General features: G+C 42.2%; 1 protein-coding gene across 1 annotated transcript; it reads right to left on the reverse strand.

Moving 5' to 3' along the window:
• Window positions 1-18,213: 18,213 nt before the first annotated feature.
• Window positions 18,214-19,865, reverse strand: LOC147433449 (uncharacterized). The gene has a single exon (XM_086489723.1). It carries the CDS (start codon window positions 19,484-19,486, stop codon window positions 19,175-19,177), a length of 312 nt encoding a protein of 103 aa, XP_086345849.1. The 5' UTR covers window positions 19,487-19,865; the 3' UTR covers window positions 18,214-19,174.
• Window positions 19,866-21,349: the final 1,484 nt, after the last annotated feature.

Raw genomic sequence — 21,349 nt, forward strand, 5'->3', positions numbered from 1 at the left:
TCGAGATGTGCCAAAGGAGTTGTCTATTGGCGGTGTGAAAGCCCGTCTCTTCTTGTCGATGCCAACAAGTGGCAGACAACGCAAAAGCCTAAGTGCTCAGGAAAGGTTGACATTGAGATACAACCGGTGGAGAAACCTGCACAATTAAGTGGTTGACCACGCAGACAATGGTGCAGTAAGGACTCACAAAGCGAACGTGTGAAAAAGTTTGGATTCCATATTCAAGTTTTGTGAGCTCAATACTTGGAGAGATATTGACTATACATTGTTTCAAGACGCTCTGGAGACCTTCCACAGGTCTTTCATAGGCTGCATGGACAAATCAACACATAACTCATTACATGGTATATTACTTTATTTGATAAAATTGTGATTATATATTTACATATAAACAATAGGCTGGTCTTTTTTGCAGCATATCATATGCAACCACATGCCTTGGTTTGCTAGGTATTATGGTAGCTTGGCTATATGGTCTACACAAGGTATAGAGAAAACTCACTACCAAGCTCGTACTGACTATTTCAGCCACACTCGTCACGGAGGTGGTGCAAACAAAGCCAACAGTTTGGAGGAACTACATCAATGGACTTATCGAAAACTTATGCATATAACACACCGAAAGGAATGTGTTAAAGACGGTCAGATTGGCCAAGCAATGAGATTAGCAAGCAAACGACGGAAGAAGAAAATATGGGAGGCATCTTCTGCTGCATCGCGACGTGCAAAGTGGCGACTTCAAAAAGAACGCATTGAAAAAACTTGGACAACTCCGACCCAGGTTGTTTGAGACTTCCTAAAGATAGCGCATTGTAACAAAATATAATTTTTTGTGCCAAGAGAAGACAACCAGTCACAAAAGTGAGTAACATAATGTACTCACTGTTTTGATAGAAAATGTACTATTTTTTGGCATCGACAATATACATTGGAGCTTCTCTATTCTTCATCTTTGTTAGGAAAAGTTACAAAATATTCTGGCCTTTTTGCCTGCTGTGTGTTATCGTCTTCTTCTTGCCTTGGTCTTTTGCAACCTAGTCCAGCAGGTTCGTTTGTCGACGGTACATTTGTCTCCACCTCCACAGCCACAAGAGACATTTCTTCAGTAGGCAGATGTGCAATTGGTTGTTTATTGCAAAACATAGCATGCTTGTCATACTCTAGTAATTGCACAGGGTCAGTGATTCCGCATGCCAAATCATATGCTTCTTGGGTCAAAAAATAGCGACTACGCAAACCATACATTCCTGGCCCTTGGCCAAACATATACAATGCGGCCTTTTTTTCTAAAAGCATTATTTTATCTGCGTTCCACCTAATGACGACTCCTCCTAAATATCTTGAAAGTGTCTTCAACGTCATCAAGGGTAGCTCCGCGTTGTCATTGGAGAAGGACGAATGGAAGACCAAAAAACTCGGATACTTAAGATTCTTTAAGTATTGGCCGAGAGAGGGATTCTCCCCTAAATTTCCCATGCCTCGTCCACGAGGGCGAGGAATGAAGGTATCATCATAGACCACCAACTGCAACAAATTAAAGTTATGAAATGAGATAAGTAGAAACCAAAAAGGTAAGGCAAATTAAAAAAGATTACCTTCTGGTTTTCATCTTCCTCAAGTAAGTCCTCATTCCATAGGTTGATGCCGCCCTGACCTCCAATGGGCGCATTGGAGGTTGAGGCCAAAGATGATGAAGAAGTGCTTGCCTTACCCATTTCTTCAATCCCTAGCTTTTTTTGCACTTCCATGAACTCCTTTTCTGTTGGAAGCGTGCACTCATACCTAGCAACATCATTGTAAATCATCACAAGTACATTTGTGGGGTCAACGAACTCATCGTCATTTACATGGCCATCCATAACAGAATACTTGTCGTGCTCAGGGTCAATGACAGCATCATCCTTTTTGAGATTCTGTGCCACAATGGCAAGGCAATAGTCCTCTCGAAGGTCAAAAAGCTCCATAATGTCGCTAAGCATGACATACTGCAAATCACCAATAGGTATGGTAGGTAGAACACTGTTAGGCAAAGCACCCTCCTGAAGCTGGACTCCCTCTGAAACCTGCAAGGCAAGGCTTCCCTGAGACTTGGGCTCTTGACCCTCCCCAGTCTGATCCTCTAGCGAGGCCTCTGCAGCATCAACATGCTCATCCAAAATTAAATGCAAATATAAAATAAAACCTGCATAATATTCAGCCACTCGACACTTGCGGTTATGAAGTGTACACTTGTAGTTTTTTATCCGCAAGTGCACTGGCAGCTTAAGGCAACTCCTAGAAAATATGTGTTTGTTGGAGGATTCCGAATTGATATCCTTCATGTGAACAAAACAAACTCCTTGTATCTCAACAGTGCCACCGGACGTTTGCTGCTGGTAGGTCTGCTCAAAACCTGATAGGTAACGTTGCAGGGAGACAATCCACTCATGCAAAGAAAAATCTGGATTGAACATCGGCCTGATCTCTGTCGTGCGTTGCTGAAGCCCAATGCGGTATAGAAAATGAGATAGTTTGTCTCGGGGGGCATCCTCAGAGCAAGGGACTTTCTCCTCTGCTTCAACATTGAAGGGGTCCATAACGGAAATTCAAAAGTGAAGATAGACAAGAGAGCACAACATCCAAACAAAGGGCAAATGAGGGAGCAAGTCATATTTATAGGACTCCCGAGGACAATGATGACATCGATTGACGTGCATCATGGGGCCTCCGTGATGATTACGCCATGTGTCAGCCGTCGTGGAACGGTCGCGCCACAACGCGAAATTGGTGTCGCCACTCCAGAAAAGCACTGCTATCGTGTTTTGGTGCGACAGCTTCTTGTCGCATCATAATGTGATACGGCCAGTCCAGAGTACTCAGCTCCATCTCCTCGCGTTGTGCCGCGACGCCTTTTTGTTGCGCCACCCGTGCATCATGCAGTCGCCATGATAATTACGCCACATGTCAGCCGCCGTGGAACGATCGCGCCACAACGCGAAACTGGTGCCGCCGCTCCACTAAAGCACTGCTATCGCGTTTTGGCGTGACAGCTTGTTGTCGCGTCATAACGCGATATGGCCGTAACGCGTCATAACGCGATACGGCCAGTCTACAGTACTCAGGTCTGCCTCCTCGTGTTGTGCCGCGATATACCGTTGTTGCTAGGGCAACCCTTTGGGCACCTTCTTTCCTCGTCGTGCCACACCGCGAACAGGCAGTGCCACTAATTTCAGCACCACCAATATTGCTTGAGTTCCGATGTGCCACGTGGCGCGTAATCATTATGCTCGCACGCTTCCCGTCATACCTCGCAATGTCATGATTAATGCAGCCGCCTCTTCTCATTATACTTATTCCGCTAATATAAACACCCCCCCCCCTTTTTTTCTCATCGTCTTTTCCGAAGTGTCTCTAGTCACTCTGCGTTTTTACCCACATCCAGATTTTCATATTTCCTTGCATTCTCCTCGTTCGGGTCATGGCCCGCACAAAGCAAACAACAAGGAAGGTTTATCCTGGCCAGTCTAGTCCGCAGGGCCAGGCTAGCTCGTCTACAGTGCAACCATCAACATCGCAGGTCATTCCGGGCAAGACCATGCCGTAGTTACGGGCAACAATGTGAAGAAGAAGATACGAGCAGAATAGGAGCGTTCTACTCGAACTTCGTAAGCTCCAAAAGCACATTTCATTGGCAATACCTAAACTGCCATTCCAGAGAGTTGTTCGCGAGATTTGCTAGCAACACAACCTGAATTTTCGGTGGTCTCGAAGTGCAATGGGATGCTTGCACGAGGCCGTCGATGATTTTTTTGTAGAGCTTTTTCAGGACAGCTACATTCTCTCGGCCCACACCCATAGGACAACATTGATGCCGCGAGACATCAACACACTTCGCCTTCTCAGGTTCAGGTATGACAAAACAATACCGCCTGCCGGTATTTCAGACCGAAAGATGGACGATATTCTTAGAATACCACCTATTGACAAGGCCAAAGTTCATGAAGTTTCTACACAAATGCATCGATACAGCACCCGTCTCAACACCGAGCGGGACACAACAGAAGACGATAGTGAAAGATTGGAGCAGTTACGCCTTGAGATGATGGAGGAACAAATGGCAGATGCCATCAGTGACACCAACGTTGATGATTTGTCGTTGGTGTTTCCCTATTTCCATGTTGGCCTTCCTATGTGGGGACTCATTCTGTATTTTCCCTATCACCCCCACGAGATTGCAATTTTACAGAATCGGACGAGGGAACTCAGAGACTCAACCATCAATTGCTTGCTTTGGTGCGTGCTATTCTTTTTTTCACAATAATTCTTTTAATATATTCAATTTTGTATGACACGAATTTCTTTACAGTTTTGTAGTTTCAAATTTGCCTTGAAATATGCAAGATGATGTCGCCGTCCTTGACTCGAACCTCTCAGTCGTTTTGACGGCCGAGGATACATCTTTAGTGAAAGTAGTTGATTGGTTCTAGTCAGTGAACATGGAGAAGGCAAATTTTTTTGTTCTTGCTTATCATGAAGGGTACGCAATGTTTTCAATAGTGAAATTATTTTATCTTGAATTCTAATTTGTTGTGATGACATATATTTTGCTTATGTTTATTTGTAACAGCGCTCATTAGAGTTTTGTTCTCTTACACCTTGAACGAAACCGGTGCTACCTTGCTAACTCATCCCATGGATTTCATGGTGAAGTATGTAGGTAAGAGGTTTTGTATTTTGTTCGACATCGCATAGAATTTTGTTAAAAGTCACTTATAAAATTTAATTGTATTTTGCGCAGATCTGTTTGGAAGCTTGTGTCTGCTCTTGAAGCTTTAACACAAGAGCAGATATATGAGAATCTTACGATTATTAGTTGCAAAGTCCCTAAGCAGGACGATGCCTACTCTTGTGGATGGAGGGTCTTAATCAATGAAGAAATTTTGTTAGGGGTCATGCTTGATGGAAGTCGTAGAAGTGTAAGCATTTGACACTCGTTTACAGATTTGTATCTTAATAAGTTAGTAACTATGTTAATAAACATGATGCTCTTAACGCAGGTAAGAAATTTGGCAGATTATTCAAAGGCTGATGTTTCTTCGTTTAGAAACAGAATGATTGAAAGCTTGATCAATTGCGCGACCATGCGTCTTGACGGAGCACGTGATTCTTTTATCCCGCCAGCACCAAGACCCACGCCTAGGCCTCCGCCGACAAGATACCCCGTGTCTGCCACACCAACACAAGCACATATCAATATCTCCCAAGATGCCTCCCCAACCCAAGCTCCCACCAGCTCTCGTCCTCAAGAAACAGCTCCAGAACCCTCAAACCCCCCACCCAGCACCTCTCCTGCTCATGAAGCAGCTCCAGAGCCCCCAAACCCCCCACTCAGCACCTCTCCTACTCATGAAGCAGCTCCAGAGCCCCCAAACCCCCAAGCCACCACCTCTCCTCAACCTCAACCAACAGCCCCCACATCACCGCACGCACAAGATTAGAAAGAGATTATGAAATGTATTTTTGACAAATTGATTACAAGCAGTGGATCGAAATTTGACTTTTGTTTTGATTATGGTTCAAAGTTTACAAAATGTTGTGTACAGCTTTCCAAAAAAATGGGAGAGTGAGGATCCAATGGTGTTTGGTAATGTAGAGAGCTGCCTTTGTCGAGTAATCTTTGAGAATAGTATTTGAATCATTGTGTACAGTTAGTTCACTATTTCAAGTCTGTCGCTGGTAATCTGTGCACAAAGAGTTGTATTTTCTTGTCTGTGAAATACCTGCAATGCAACGTACGCGATAAGACATTGGGATACATGAGCACGATAGAAACATCAACGTATAAAAGTAATACTTGTAGCTTAGTACCTTTCGCATTTTACACTCGAAAACAAATTTTGAAGGCAAATTGAGATCGGACTCATTTAACAGATCCTCTCGAACCTGTCTTAAAGTGACATTTGATCTGACCACAACAATTGTAAGCAAATAATTTGAAAACCATATCTCGATGGACATCAAGGGATTAAAAGCATTGTCACTTAAATCTTGATCCATAGCTACCAACTGACCATTCACTCGATGCCACCTCATGTAGTAGAAAGAAACTATAAAATTATGTGATGCTATCATACACTTGCACACAACCGAGCGCTTGTCAACTTTGCACAAAATGCCTTCAGAATCACTGACATCCCAATTATCATCCAAAAAATCAAGGCAAGTTTGGGATTTGCAGATGAACATGGTTTCTGTTTTTCTAACCTCCTCATCGTGGAAGAAATCTATAAAGACATGTAATGGCATAAATAGACTGACTCGTACTTGCTTGCTTGCAATGTTTGGTCGCAAACACTTCAAAATTTCCTGATGAAGCTTGAGTTTAAAACACTCAGAGGTTTCTGAAGTTGGAACTGGCCACTTTGGGGAATCTTGTTGGGGAAGAGGGAAAGGTTTCAAAGTGCCAAATCCATGGACAGAGCAAGGGGCGTTGTAAAAGTAGTCATAAAAGAAAAATCCCCTCTCTATGAGAGCTCTTCTCGCACTAGTTCTGTACATAAGTTCTCCCACCGAAGCATGAAAAGCATCAAAAATACCAATTATGCACTCAACTGGTTGCCTGTCTTCTTTGTTAGAAGGATAAATATCTGCAAAAACAAAAGATAAGAGAATGGTCACAAGAAATAGTCAACAAAATAACTTGAAGGATCTTTAAAGACTTTTTAGCAATATAGTAGTCACACAGTTTGGTCTATGAGCAGGAAACCCCAAAGGTGACTGTTTTAGTCATAGTTCGGAGTGCATATATGGATGCTCAATGAGCACCTCTTTCACTGTCTTTCTCGTTTGAGACAAGCGAAAATCTTTCACACGTCCTTTATAGCTGTTGATGAATTCATTTGACATCCGTTTTCTTCTTCTTGTTTGAAGCAGAACCCAACTACCAATGGTGACTGTGGTAGACATCTAGCGACCATGGTTTAAGTCAAAGCTATTGAATAGTTCCACAGATTTAACAGAGGCGGATGGTCATCGTGGTCGTCTTCCTTCCATCTCTGCTTCTATTAGCTGCGAAGTGACACTATGCAAAAACAATAAAAGAAAAGAGGCTCACTAGTTTACACAAGAATTAGTAGCTTGAAAAGTGTTCATCAAAAGGTGTGCCTCATTGAATGTGAGTTATGGTACATTCGGCGTTCGTCGCCCATGGCAGGGGAATAATTTGCACAAATCGCGTCGTATCTTCTTATTCAGATCTTTTTAACAGAAAAACCTCTTTTTTGAAAACACAAAAAATTGAAATAAAAATCAAATAAATTGGAGCTACCGTTGTGGTGACTCAAACTCTATTGGTCGAACAACATTCTCTCTCTAACGCCAAAAAGTCCTTTTTTGAGTCCAAACTTTTCCTAATGGCTTGCAGAACACGAGGTTGGAAAAGCACCATCGAGGAATAGTGTTAACGTCATCGACTACCCATCGTCTTCTATGATTTGGGATCCAATTCTAACAATATGTACATATATGCACAATGCATGCAGAGATTAGAATCTTGGACAAATTGCTTCGACTCCATCTTGACTATGCATATTCTATTAAGCCAACTAAACTTGCAGACGAGTGCATAGAAAAATGCGAGGCTTTGCTCTCTCAAATGGGTTTTCATGGTGGTCAAGTGCATCTAAAAAAGATCCCCCTCTTTCAAAAAGAACCGGTGATGTTTTGCAAGATGTTTCAATGGGTGGAGAAAAAGCCAGAAGATTTTTGAGTAACCATGACAACAAACAAGTTGATGCTATGTGGAACTGCTGGAAGGATCTTTGTATTATAACAACCAATGTCAAAAGTAGACCAGATGTAGCCAACAAACGCATGGAAGTATGAAAGAAGCTCGAGAATTTTTTGAAAGTTTTGAAACAACAAGTTAGCTCTGCTACTTATGCAGATAACTTTAAAAAGACAATAAAGCTTTTAATAACTAATATTACAGATGCTTGGGGAGCAAAAGACATCACATATTACTTGGTGAGTATTCAATTACTTTCTAAAGTCTGGATAGTATTTTACTTTGCATCCTATTAAGTTCAACTAACTTTTTTTTAATTTTAGCATATTTTGTACCTGCATGGACCATATTTTGCAAAACAAGGACCCCTTGCAACATGGAATACTCAGGGAATGGAAAAAACTCACTATCAAGCGAGGAATTCTTTTTTCAAATGTACGAGAAAGGGAGGTGGACAAAGAAGAAGCAATGCACTAAAGGAATCATTCAATTGGTTCTATAGGAGGCAATTACAACGGATGAGATCAAACAACCATGCTGCTCAACCACATATGGAGATTAATGCTTCACTTTGAAACTTTGTACTGAATCTTTCTAAAGAGATCCAAATTCAAAAAAGATATTTTGGTGCAAAAAATTGTCAACTTTACATCAGTTTTTTATTTATTTTTAATCTCTAGGCATGTCACCCCTATATCTCAAAAACTTTCTCCTTTTATAGCCCCCAAAAAGGTTGACATTTTTCTACTCAGCTGTTGCTGCATAGCTAGAGTAGCAAAGAAAGTATCCTGCTCTTGAGTCATTGAATCCTACATCATATCCAAACATTCGAAGTGCTGCTGCTCTCTCAAGTAGCATGATCTTGTTTGCATTGATTTGAAGGGGAGTGTGCCCTAAAAATCGTGACAATATCTTCAGTGCAAACATTGGCAACTCAGGATCTTCAAAATACTTCATGTGGAAAGCACAGAAGGTGGCACTATCCAATGTAGGCATGTAGTGCATGAGAGAGGAGGCAACCCTTCTTGAAGAGCTCTCTATTGCTTTCCTCTCGAGCCTTTAGCTCTCCCAAGAAAATTGTCTTTGTCAAGGAGTTCAATCTGCAAAACAAGACAATGAGTAATTAAAACAAACTTGAAAAAAAAGAAAGATTTCAGTAGGGAGATCACCTTTTGCAACTCATCTTCGGCAATGACTTTTTCTTGAAGGAGATTGCATGATCCGGCCATCTCTCTTATGTCAACTTCCTTTCCAATTTTTTTCAGCTTAAAGTATCTGCCAAAAGATTGGATGCCAAGCTCAACAAGCCTCTTCTCAAAATCCTCATCTTTGAGGGAAGGTTTTTCCTCTTTCACTCTTCTCATGCATAGAGCAAGTGCATCAGGAGCAGGCAAAAAATCTTTATTGGATGTATGAAGATCAAGTGCCAAAAACTCCTCTTTTGACTCTTCTTCTGTGTCAATAAAATCTTTGGCCACCTCAGAAGCTTCAGAAATGGTTGCAATACAGTAGTCCTCCCTCATATTAAGCAGACACAGGATATGATGGAGAGGGATATACTCTTTCCCATTGATAAAGAAGTCAGCAAGGTTTGGAATAGTAAGGGAAGCTTCAGATACCTCTACCTCATCTGTTGGCTCATCAATGACAGTACTAGCTCTAAATTGAGCCACATCAAAATTTGCACTCTCCTGCTCCTCAGTTGCAACATCAACTTCCTCCTCTTCTAGAATTTCACTTTTCTCAAGCTGCAAAACTGCGGAAACATTTTTATTTGTTGCCTCATCTGTATCTTTCACTTCATCAGCTTTGCCTTGGATGTCAACTTTAAGGAACAAAAAGAAAATAAAAGCAACTTCTTTTGGAACAAGGTTACAAGGCTTTAAATGTAATTGACAAGAAATGGTAGGTGGACAAACAAAGAAAGTCTTCTTAGAAAATCTTCCAAACCTCCTTGTTACTTTGCTCTTCTCAATTGAGTTTGTAGTATATTCGGTTAGATGATAATAAGTCTTGCCATCTAAAACCAAACACTTGCCTTCAACTGCCTCTTCAAACTCTTTGAATTCTTCTGCCAAGAAGTCCTTCAAATGGTCTAACAAAGCTGCAAGATCAAACACAGAGTTGAATATTTCATATGCTTTGGTGTACACCTCCATGTCACCACCATCCATCACAGCCACCAATAGTTTCTCACTTGGACTCTCCTCCAAAATCTCCTCCCAGCCTTCGTTCATAGTAGAGGAAAAGTCAACAGGTGAAGCTAGGTACAAGGTCGGGAAATACGCCCAAAGCTTTATAGAGCAAGGAGGGGGAGGGCTAAACTGAGAACAGAGCGCTCCACATTGGGTCTCAGAACCTCACTAGCACGAAGCGATAGGGGTGGGTTCCAAGACTAGCAACTTGCTCGTATCGCGTCGTGTCGGTGTCAATGAGAGGCTGACCCCAACGTTTGCAAATGAGTACCAGTGCCAATGAGAAACCCGAACCACGTGATATGCGTTGGACCCCGGCTGGCAACTGCCTACTTGCGTGTCGTGCGGGACGAAGCCACACCAAAGCGAACAAGAACCCCGAACGACGCGATAGAGGATGGACCACCGACGTGCAAATGCAAACAGGCGCGTCGTGCGGGACGAGAGGATTAGTACACAAAAACTAGTAATAACTCGCGTAGTATGGGACGAGTAAACGTGCAACATTAATAACATTCAAGACCAAGATTTATATAGGATCCAAAATATGACTGTTATTGACACGTGTCAGCCATGCATATGTGCCACGTGGCCTGCATACAACGGTCATCGTACGGACGGTTGTATGTATATAAAGCCTTGTCACGTGCTCATTCTTTGATTTCTCCCATACTCCACATTCGCGTCCTGTCGTCCTTAACTACCCGCACTTCGACTCATCTGCACTTTCGACTCAGCTAAGCTGTGAGTTTGTCCACTAAGCCAAGCTTCTTCTCAAACGACGCGACCCGGATGTGTCCAAGCATGTGGGTGCACCTTCTATCGCTTCGTGAAGGTCTTATTTCTTGATTTGTTGAAAAAGTCTTAGCATCCCATACGACGCGATACGGGCATGTTGCAAAGTCTGGGTGAGCCTCTTATCGCGTCGTGCAGGTGTTTTTGCTCGGCTTACTAAAAATTCCAGAGCTCGCATACGACGGGATACGGTGATGTTCTAGGGTGCGGGTGTGCCCTCTATCGCGTCGTACAGGACGTTTTGTGAGTTTTCTTTGGAGGTTCCGGTGCTCACATACGACGCGATAAGGACATACTCCACAGCGTGGGTCACCCTTCTATCGCGTCGTGTTGGTGTCACCCTTCTATCTCTCCCCAATACCATTCTCTTCACACACGGCGCGATAGGAACATCTTGTAGGTTGTGGGTGACGCGTCTATCGCGTGGTGCTGTGTTTCTTTACCCAAATGGCGAGGACTAAGCAGACTGCAAGGAAGGTCTACCAAGCCCCAACTGATCCAGAAATAGATGATGTTGAGAAAAATGCAGAGAAAGCACCCCCTCCACTACCTCATCAGAGGCCCAATGCTAGAAAAAGATTGAATTATCAGGTGAAATCCCTAAGAGAAATAAGAAAAGCACAAAATTCTACTTGTCTACTGATTCCAAAGCTCTCTTTCATGAGAGTTGTCAAAGAGATATCAGATAGACTTGTAAGCATGATGAATATCAAAACTTTTGTCTCAGTAAAGTGGCAGTCTCAAGCTGTGATGTGCCTTCAGGAAGCTGCTGAGGATTTTCTCATAGACTTTATGAATGATAGCTACATTGAAGCTGCATTTTCTCACAGGGTCACACTTATGAGCAAAGATTTTGTGCTTGTGTCAAGGCTAAGGTACAAGTTTGATAAGGCTCTTGAGCTCATTCCTAGTGAGGATCTTAGAGCCTTCCAAATTTTAAACATCCCTCCTTCTAGGCAGCAGAAAGATTCTGGGGTTGTCATTGAGGATGTTACACATGAGTACGAGACAAGAAAGGCCCAAGATATCAAAGCAGGAAAGGAAGTTGAGAGGGAGCAAGATATGATATCAGAGGATGCTATCCTTACAGAGCAAGCTGAAATTTTAAGAGCATCCAACTCTCTTCTTTATGAGAAAGTCACAGGCCAAATAGTAATGGATGTCTTCTTGTTTGGAGATACTGAGGCGTATTTGGACATATTTCCTCAAGACACAAGTATGATTGTAAATCCCAACATTGAGCTTGGTGACACTGTGCTCTATATCTGTTTTAGGTATGTGTTGCTCCTTTGCTAATTATTAGTGCATGTGCAAGGCGTCTAGGCACAAGGGGTTCATTGGGGCTTGTGTTTTCTTTTCCAGGTGTCTTATGAGGGATCTTCCAGAGGCTCTAGCTATGCAAATTTCCATTCTTGACCCTCTAGTGACACAGTGCCTTTTTAACAAGCAAGGAACCCTTTCAAGTTTTTTTTAATGATTTTAACATGCTAACCTGCAATTACGTATTATACCCCTATGTTGAAGGGTAAATTTTAACTCCTTACATGTTATTTTTAACATTTTGTGGTATTCTTAGCTAATTGTTTTTATTTTGTAGAGGACATTGGAGTCTTATTATCTTCAATCTTTTGGAGAAAGATATTATATTTATGAATTCATTGTCAAGTATCCATGGGAAAAGTAAACTGTAAGTATGAAGCATAATCTATGCTTGATGATAGCCCATTGTTTTCTATTAGTAGCTTTTTGATTCAATGTCTTCTTGCAGTGCTGCCAAACTTATTGTTGGTCACCTGAGTACCACAAATAAGGATTACAATATAGAATCTTTCAAGTACTACAATCAAAAAGTGCCTTTACAGACAGACTCAACATCTTGTGGATGGAAGGTACTTGCAAATGCATGGAGATATCTTGATTCAAGGTGCCGGATGACTACACTCACTGTAAGTGTGGCTCATGTATTTATTTTGATGTTTATGTATGTATGTACTCATGTCCTTTAGTTCCTTTTTCTATTTTTTTCAGATGCATGACTATCCAGAGTCTTGGGTCACGTGGGTGAGAGAGAAGGCTGTTTCTATGGTTTTGGAAAGATCAATAAATCCAAATGATCCAGAATCTCCTTTGCCACCAAAGAAAGATAGAGCCACCAAAGGTTTGGATGCAAAGAAAATGGATCAAAAGAAGAAAAGTCCTGCAAAGAAGATCCATACAAAGAAAAAGGATCACAAGAAGAGTCCTGCCAAGAGGAAGAGTCCCACGAAGAAGAAGATCCCTGCCAAGGGGAAGAGTCCTACCAAAAAGAAGATCCCTGCCAAGGGGAAGAGTCCCGCCAAGAAGACTACCAAGGGGAAGAGTCCCACTAAGAGCCCTGCAAAAAAAAGAGCAGATACAAAGGGCCATCCTATCCACTCACCATTGAAATTCAAGGTTCAAAAGCGTCGTACACTTAAGAACAGTAAGGGGGAGGCACCTAGCTCACCTTTCAAGCTACCATTCATGTTGCCAAAGAAGGTTGCCAAATCACCCAAGCCAGCCAGTCCTCAGGAGCCAAAGCACCAACCCCTGCCAAGTCACCTGTGCCAAGCCCTAAGGGGCCCAAAGCACCAACCCCTGCCAAGTCACCACCACCACCCACTCCTGAACTTTCACCCCCTTCTGAACACAAAAGGAAAAGGGTCTCTGAGGATGCAGAATCCTCTCAAGCAAAAAGAAAAGTGGAATTTCATGATTGATTAGTCCACAAAAGCTATGTACACTTTTGTTCATTTTGTCCATATGAACATATATATATATATACCCTTTGGTGATTCATAATTTTGTACTTCAAATACTTAATACCAACTATCGATTCTTAAATGTGTATCATGATGTCATGTAAGTTTAAAACAACATAAGTAATGTTCACAATAAGGTAGAGAAAAGATAAATATATTTGCAAAATGATTAAAATATTGAACTTGTTTTTTCAAGTCCTTGCAAGTGGCTCAAATACAACTCTTCTGGGGGGAAGGCATGTGATGCAAGAGGTTGAATTCTCCATCCTTGTGCTCACCACAATTTCATCCACTTTGAATCTATACTCGAGAGATGTTTCATCAAGAAACTCAAGAGATTCTCTAGCATCATTGAGTTTTCAATTTGTTGTTAGTATCAGGCTTCTATACTGGGTGTGTAGATGGACTGTGACCTTTAGTTCAAACTCTGGACAATTTTTCTCAGAGTCGAGAGGAACCCAGCTACCTAATTTGCTTCTCCATCTCCTATAGTCGTAGCCCAGAACTAATGATTGACGACATAGTTGATATGAGATAGACATAGAATTTGGGCTTACTCTACAACTAATATTGTCACCAATATGGAAAGTTTCTTTGGTGCTCCATCCGTCTCCAAGAACATTATCCAATTCAGTCATAGAAAGTCTTCTATTAAGCCACATCGTCTTTGTCCTCTGCAAGTCCATTGTTTTGAAACATGCCACAAAGACATGTATAGGCAAGAACCATTGAACTTTAATCCTTCTTGATATCCTTCCCGGAGACATAGCTTTAAGGATGTCTTCTTTGATCTTGGATTTGAAGCTTGATATAGTACATGCATCAGGAGCTTCCCAGTCAAGTGAACTTATGGTGGGAACGGGTAACTGATGTAGTTCTCCATATGCACCTTCTCGTGATGGAACTTTGTATTATGCAAAATAGACAAACAAATCCATTGTTTTGTAAAAGGAAGGTGGCTTGTCAGCATACATAGCATCTGCAATCCCTTTATGCATTGCTTTGAACGTCCCACTTAGACTCTCCACAGGCTGCCATTCCACAGCTGTTGAAGGAAATATATCTGGAATGGAATCAAAAAATGAGAAAAACAATGGGGTAATGAAAAAAATTCACTGTATCAAATAGTTCTTTTTGTACTTACAGTAAGAATTCAGTGTGGGATGTTCTTCCCAGTCTAACACCATATCCTTGGCCATGTACACATGTTGAACATTAGCTAGCCAGCCATTGTCGGTCACTTTGAAAGGAAGAACACGACCTTTCCAATGGTTTTTTACTTTATCGCGTTTAGTTCTCTTCACTCTGTGTACACCTTTGCATGAAGGAAGCATTGTTACCCAGTCATTCACACGAAAAGATATGGGCTTCCAAAGACCATCCTCTCTAACGTTATGAAAGTCACAAGAAGTTATGTTATGTGAAGGGCGACGTGCAAAAGACGCCATGGAAACTCAGAGATTAGAGAAGAAGAAAGAAAGTATAGACGGAAAGACTTAAAACCTCTCACAAACTAGAGAGCGAGAAAGGTATACGTTTGAAAAAAGTAAGTGATTTGTCATTAATGCCCTTGTTTTGAGAGCCTTCTGACATAGATTTCGAATCTTTTGACAACGCTTTTGTGAAATATAAAATAGAATAAAAGACGAGACTTCTTTACTTTGAGCCGCAAATTTAATGAGCTCTCTCGTCGAAAGCACCCAAATATAGCAGTTTCATCCTTATGATCAAGATATTTAGCGGTTCTCCGTCAAAATAGGACCACCAAAACCCACAATAGAGGAGACAAAAGTGCCATACTTTTGTATACGTGTCAAATAACTATTGGACTATTCCTTAATCCTTAGATTAACAAACAACCCTTTTTGAGTCGTTTTTGGCCCTAATGAGAATGCAAGGTAGGTTCCAGTGGTTTCTTCTCCTCCGCTTTCTTCTTATTGGAAGGACAGTTGGGTCGTATATGACATGTCTCTCCACACTAAAAACGTTTGTCTTCTGCTCTAAATTTTTGAAATTCAACAAAAAAAGAGACTCATTGTTTTGATTTAGGACCTTCTCACTTCTAAAACCGAGCAGAGATAAAAGAGAAAAACTGCTTATTATCATTCCGAGGCCGATCATAAAGTCTTTCTTGTCTAGCACAACAAGTGCTCGTCGTCTCCATCTTCTTGGGTATTCCAGGTATATGCATACTCTCAACTACTATCACTGACTCCGTCATGCAAGCTAGGGACTCATGTGTCCATGAAAGGTGAAACTTTGAGAAGAATAGTCCAAAAACGAATCAATGTAACTCGTGATTTTTTGTGTCTCCCTCTAATATAACCAACCCCACTTCTTCACATCAAGCTCAAAATTTGGACGTAAAAAGTGAGCATAAACTTTCTTCTTAAATTTAGAAGAAGTAGAAGGTGATTACCCATGAATAGAAAGTGTAAGCCATCAATTACTTGTAGTATCCTCTAGATACATAATCGTGTGTAGACTTCTCCGTGAAGTCGTGCAAAGGCAACATCAAATTGTCTAGTTGTAGGATCCCTCTCCCCATTGTAAGAATCAAACTTTGTCTTTGTCCTCCGCCTTGAATGTGCAAAACTTCTTCTTCTTGCTTTCAAGTCTACAGAACTCAAGAATTGCTTTAGACTTCTCACTCAAGTTGAGTGATGGTGCACTATCTATAGATGATGCACTAGAAACTACTAGAGAGTAGTTTGTCTTCTCACTTTCTTCTGAATCTAAAGGTTCTTTCCTCTTTCTCTTCAAAGAACGAGAAGAGATCTTCTTATGCTCTTTAAAGTCTTTCTAAACTGTAACACATGCAATCCCTCAAGCTCTTTTAAAGGTTGGTGTTATGGTCCTTGTTTTGGATTTTGCTTTAGTCCTACACCTTCACCACAAAGTGCATAAGGAGTTGTTTCAATTGCAGTTCTAGCCAAATAAGTGCCTGATTTCCCTTAAGAGAATCATAAGTTTGTCGAACCTCTACCAAAGAAAGACTAGTCCTCAACTCTGAAACTTTTTCGCGTAACTGAGCCATAGATGGCTCTCCTGATGTAGATGACGCCAAAACTATTTCTCCGGATAGGAAAGTCTCCTCTAATAGAAGAATGAAGAGATCCTCGTCTAATACTACTATAACAAAATCAAAAGCATACTAACTAAATACCACAACAATAATTGAAACAATACGACACAAAGAGAGAGAGAGAGAGAGAGAGAGAGAGAGAGAGAGAAGTAATCGACACAACACTAGAAAGATGGTTCGATCCCCCCTTTTCAAAGTATCTTTATTACTGGGTAATCTTTACAGCACACGAATGCTTTAAAACAACTAAAGTGAGCTTTTTGGGCGGTGAAAAGCTAGAGAGAGAATAATCGCCATCTTTTGTTCTAGTGTCCACAACACATTTCTAGAGAGGGAATGTATGCCCCACATGGATATCAAATGAAAGCTCTCTGAACAAGGATTCCAGAGAGAGGTCAATCACGAACATGAGAATGAGAGAGAGAGAGAGAGAGAGAGAGAGAGAGAGAGAGAGAGAGAGAGAGAGAGAGATGGTCATCTTCCTTGAGACTCCACGATATAGTAAGTGCCAATCTCAACCTGCAAACACCATACAAATTAATATGCTCACTAATAGACATGTCCAAACGTCCACGGATGCATTCACAAATATAAATACAGATATACTATGAATTGGTCTCTCTTTGAGATATCTCAAAGTCTAGGAGCCATCTTCCTTTACGTGCTTGAACCCTTTCCATAGTAAACTAGTCATTCCCAGATACTCCTTGTGTCTTCATTCCATTACCCTTCATGTGCACTAGTCCTACTATCAAATGTTTCCTTCTTGAACGCAACCCAGTCACCCCATTCAAAAAGTGACGCATTAGAAACGCGTCACTTTTTCATTATTAGAATTCAAAAACCCTAATTTTGCAACTGGATCTGCATCATCTTTGCAAGTTAAGAGGATGCTATTATGAATTGTTTCGCAAAAGCACTTGAAAATTGCGATCGCGTGCGCTGATCGAAGCGATTTTAATCTGCTCTCACCCAACCTACTCCCTATATAACCAATTCCATGCTAAACCCTAGACCACAGAACCCTTGTTCTCACATTTTTAGACATTTGAAATTTCCCAATACTGTGAAATTACTGTCAAATTCCCACGTGGACCTGCTAAAACTGCTACTGCTGTCTATCTACAAGGCCGCTGATGGAATGCATACACAGGGCCCCACGACATAAAAATCCAAAAGCTTAAAGCAGAGGCGTTAGGCCTCAATACAATCAATCTCATGAAACATGTGTAACCCCAACCTGATTTCAGCAACTTGTGAGCTTGCTTGTACCTCCAATAGGGATGAAAGGCGGATATAGGGGTCCAATTCACAAAACAACTATCTTGTACCTGTCCGCAAACGTAAGGATCGCTGCAACCAAAGACCCATGGCAGAAACCAAGACCAAAAAGAGCAGTAGAAAGAGATTTTTCAAAACCCGCACATTAGACATCTGAAATGCTTATTAGATAGTTCTAGCTTGAGACATTTGTTACAAGCCTGCCTTCCAATAATTACTTCAAACAATAAAACCGAGACACTCATTACTGATGGGAGACCCACAAAAAACAAAAAACAAACAAATTCTCAGCTTTGCTGCTGCTAGCATATCAAAAACAACAGACAGCATTGTTCTTTTAATTCATTTCTTTTTCAAACACTACCAAAACAAGCTAATTAGAAACGAGACCCCTCCGGTAATTGGGGGCCACCAAATCATATACACATTAGAATAGGATAGGAGACTGGCTAAGCTCGCAAGGCGGGTCGTGTGCCCTCTTGTTAGAAGATAGTACATTGTACGAGTTGTACAAAGCATGTCACCTAAATCACCATCACCTGGCTATCCTGTCCCATTCCGAAGATAAAGCCCACATATACCACTAAAACCATGACCATCTAGGAGTAGCGTGAGTCATACTTTTCTACATAGAAAAGTTGTGTCTGCTCATCTCTCTAGGCATCGTGCTTAACCTCGGCCTAAGCACCGAGATGCAACCAAAGCTAGTTGACCCCCTTCTCCGACGGCAAGAAATACCACCGGTCTTGGGCAATGTCATACACAAGAGGTGGCCTGAATCGTCCCTGCAACTCCCAATCTTCAAACACCATGTAGAATAGGCTTCCCTCTGCCCACCAGACTGTGAGACAATTGAAGACGGTAACAGAGTACTCATCAAGAGCCTCTGGCTTGTGCAAAAATGCACACGAGGCCTCCTGCACTGACTAGACGAGGACGACAGCGTCCCATTAGAATGTGTCCTCCAGCTGGGGCAAAAGGCTGCAGCCAATTCCCACAAGTAACTTGGACAGCGCCCCCTGACTTGGCTGCTGAAGGCTCTAAAGTTCCAGATGCGCTCATCACATGGGAGCAGTTGAGACATGACAAACCAGTACTCTTCTTGATCTTCTGTCGTCAAATCGCCTAACTCTGCCAAGGCAGGCCCTCTGAGCATCAAATTCCAATTTTTGCAAACACACCGGAGTTGGAAAAGCTGGCGAAGAGGCAACCGAGAGAATACAAGGTGGAATGCCAAGAAGTCCACATTGCTCATGCTTGGCTCCTCCGCGTTCTACCTTCCTAACCCACAACTCTGTTCTCCCACACGCACACCAATATCAAGCCCACTCAAAAGATTTGCCTTAGCTCTCTTTATCCAATCCCTGGTGGATAGCACCAAGTTCCAACGCCTCCTCTGCTCTTGCTCCTCCACAAGAGCGTAGAGATTACGTGACCAGTACTGCCCTTGCTGTTCTTTGTGTGCCGCAGCCGCATCGACTGCAGCGGCAGCGGCAGCAGCCTCCCAAACCCTTTTGGGCCGATACGCCTTCTTCTCCTGGAACAGAGGGCGGCCTCCGTCAGGACCTGCCCCTGCTGCCTCCATGAAACGTCGTTCCCTTTCATCCGCGCTTACAAAGGGTTCCTGGTGTGTATGTGTGTGTGCAATAGAGTGCCTCCCAATTTGCTTGTATATATTGCTATATAGTAGGTGATTCAATTTATTTAGAGGAAATTGAGCGGAGAATCAAGGGCGATTCTCCTTCAGCTTTCAGCTTTGGTAAGTGTGAACTGCCGCCCGTCGCCAGATGAACTTGAGTTCGCGTCGCCAAAACCTCAGTTCGCATGGGTAAGCTGGGCGTCTTGCATGCAGTACTGAGATGGGGGCGCCAAGGTGCAGGACGAAGATGGAAACACTCAGCAGAACTACGGCACGAGGAGCTGAGGAAGTTTTAGTTTTCTATGCAAAGAAAAAGCAGGTATAGGCAGCTTTCGAAGAGGGCTTCAATGGTCGTGCGATCGGGGATAACAACGTTCTCTTGTCTGCTTGCGTTCGAGTACTGGTTTTCGGTTTTACAGTTCCTCTTTGATACTTGAGAGTTGTAGGAAAAGGATCTTGTTAGATTCCTTGGATTAAAATAGGAGATGTTGCTGTTTTTTAATTAAAAAAACAAATCTGTTAAGTTTGAAAAATAGGAACACACATAAGTTCTGTACCATAGTTTTGGAAGTTTTTTTGGCATGCCCCCATGTTCCCTGCCCTTTTTGGCTGTTGAAAAATAGCTTTTTAGAAATCACAACCTGTAAATTTGTGATTGGCTCTTGAAAATAGTGGCCATTCACGAAAAACAAGTGTGCCTTGATTGTTTGATGGCTTGAACGAATAAACAGGTTTAAGATGTTAGAAATAGTTTCAATTCTTTGTTCACAAATGTTGTGAACACTTTATCTTTAGAAAACAAATTTATGTTTATCTTGATAAATTAACTTGTACACGGTTTAATGGATTAAAATACTTATGAGATAAACGACACATGAACCGCAAAAAATTTACGCATCTTTTTTATCATGTAGTGACTTGCTATTGAGACTTTATATAGATGTTATCCTATGTATATAGTATCTTATACTTTCTAATATATTCTTTTGAAGAACTTAGAACACCATATTTTCTTTCGATATTATATGTACTAGTGTGGCCGGCGCCCGGCGGCCTTCGGCCGCCTCTCTCTCTCTCTCTCTCTCTCTCTCTCTTTCTGCGTGCGCACTGTCTTCACTGTAGCCGAAGATGCAGGCCACACTGTCGGATGAAGCAAATTGCACCACGTGGCCCCCTAGATATCTCTCTGCTTAATAGATAGAATAGATGTAGATATGTAGATATATAGGCTGGATTCACATCGCCCGGCGGAAGAGCTGTGAATTCTCTGCGAGCCAATCAAAATGGCCCTCGCTCACTGCCTTGTTCACATAAGGCGGTGGAAGATGGTGACTGGTTGGGCTTCCACGTCGAGAAAGAATTACACTTTATCTCTTCCACCTTGCCCTCTTTTTCTTCCAACCCCCCCCCCCCCCCCCTCCCCTCCCCTCGCCCGTGAGCACTTCCACCTTGATGCTTTTCTTCTCCAGCCAATGGAGCCGCGCCATGCAAGCAAAGGGACCCAGGGCTGCTCCCGTCTTGTGTGAACGCCAGGCGGCGGCAGAGCTTAGCATGTCTATTTTCCGCCTGGAAGTAGTGGAAAGGTGCGGCACTTCCACCTCTCCAATCTGAACCCACCCATAGATATAGACGAGTACGGCCAGCCGCCTTCGGCGGCCTCTCTCTCTTCCTCCCTCCCCCCTTTAGTTTGTGCACAGGAGCTAAAGGAGTCCCTCTTTTGTTTGGACTTTAGCCTTCAGCTTGTAGATTACGCCACATGTAAAGATGACCCTCACTGCCGTTATAGAATACTAGTGTGGCCGGCGGCCT

Source organism: Adiantum capillus-veneris, chromosome 19 (assembly GCF_014529385.1).
Source record: "Adiantum capillus-veneris isolate H3 chromosome 19, ASM1452938v2, whole genome shotgun sequence".
In the NCBI taxonomy this organism is placed as follows: Eukaryota; Viridiplantae; Streptophyta; class Polypodiopsida; order Polypodiales; family Pteridaceae; genus Adiantum; species Adiantum capillus-veneris.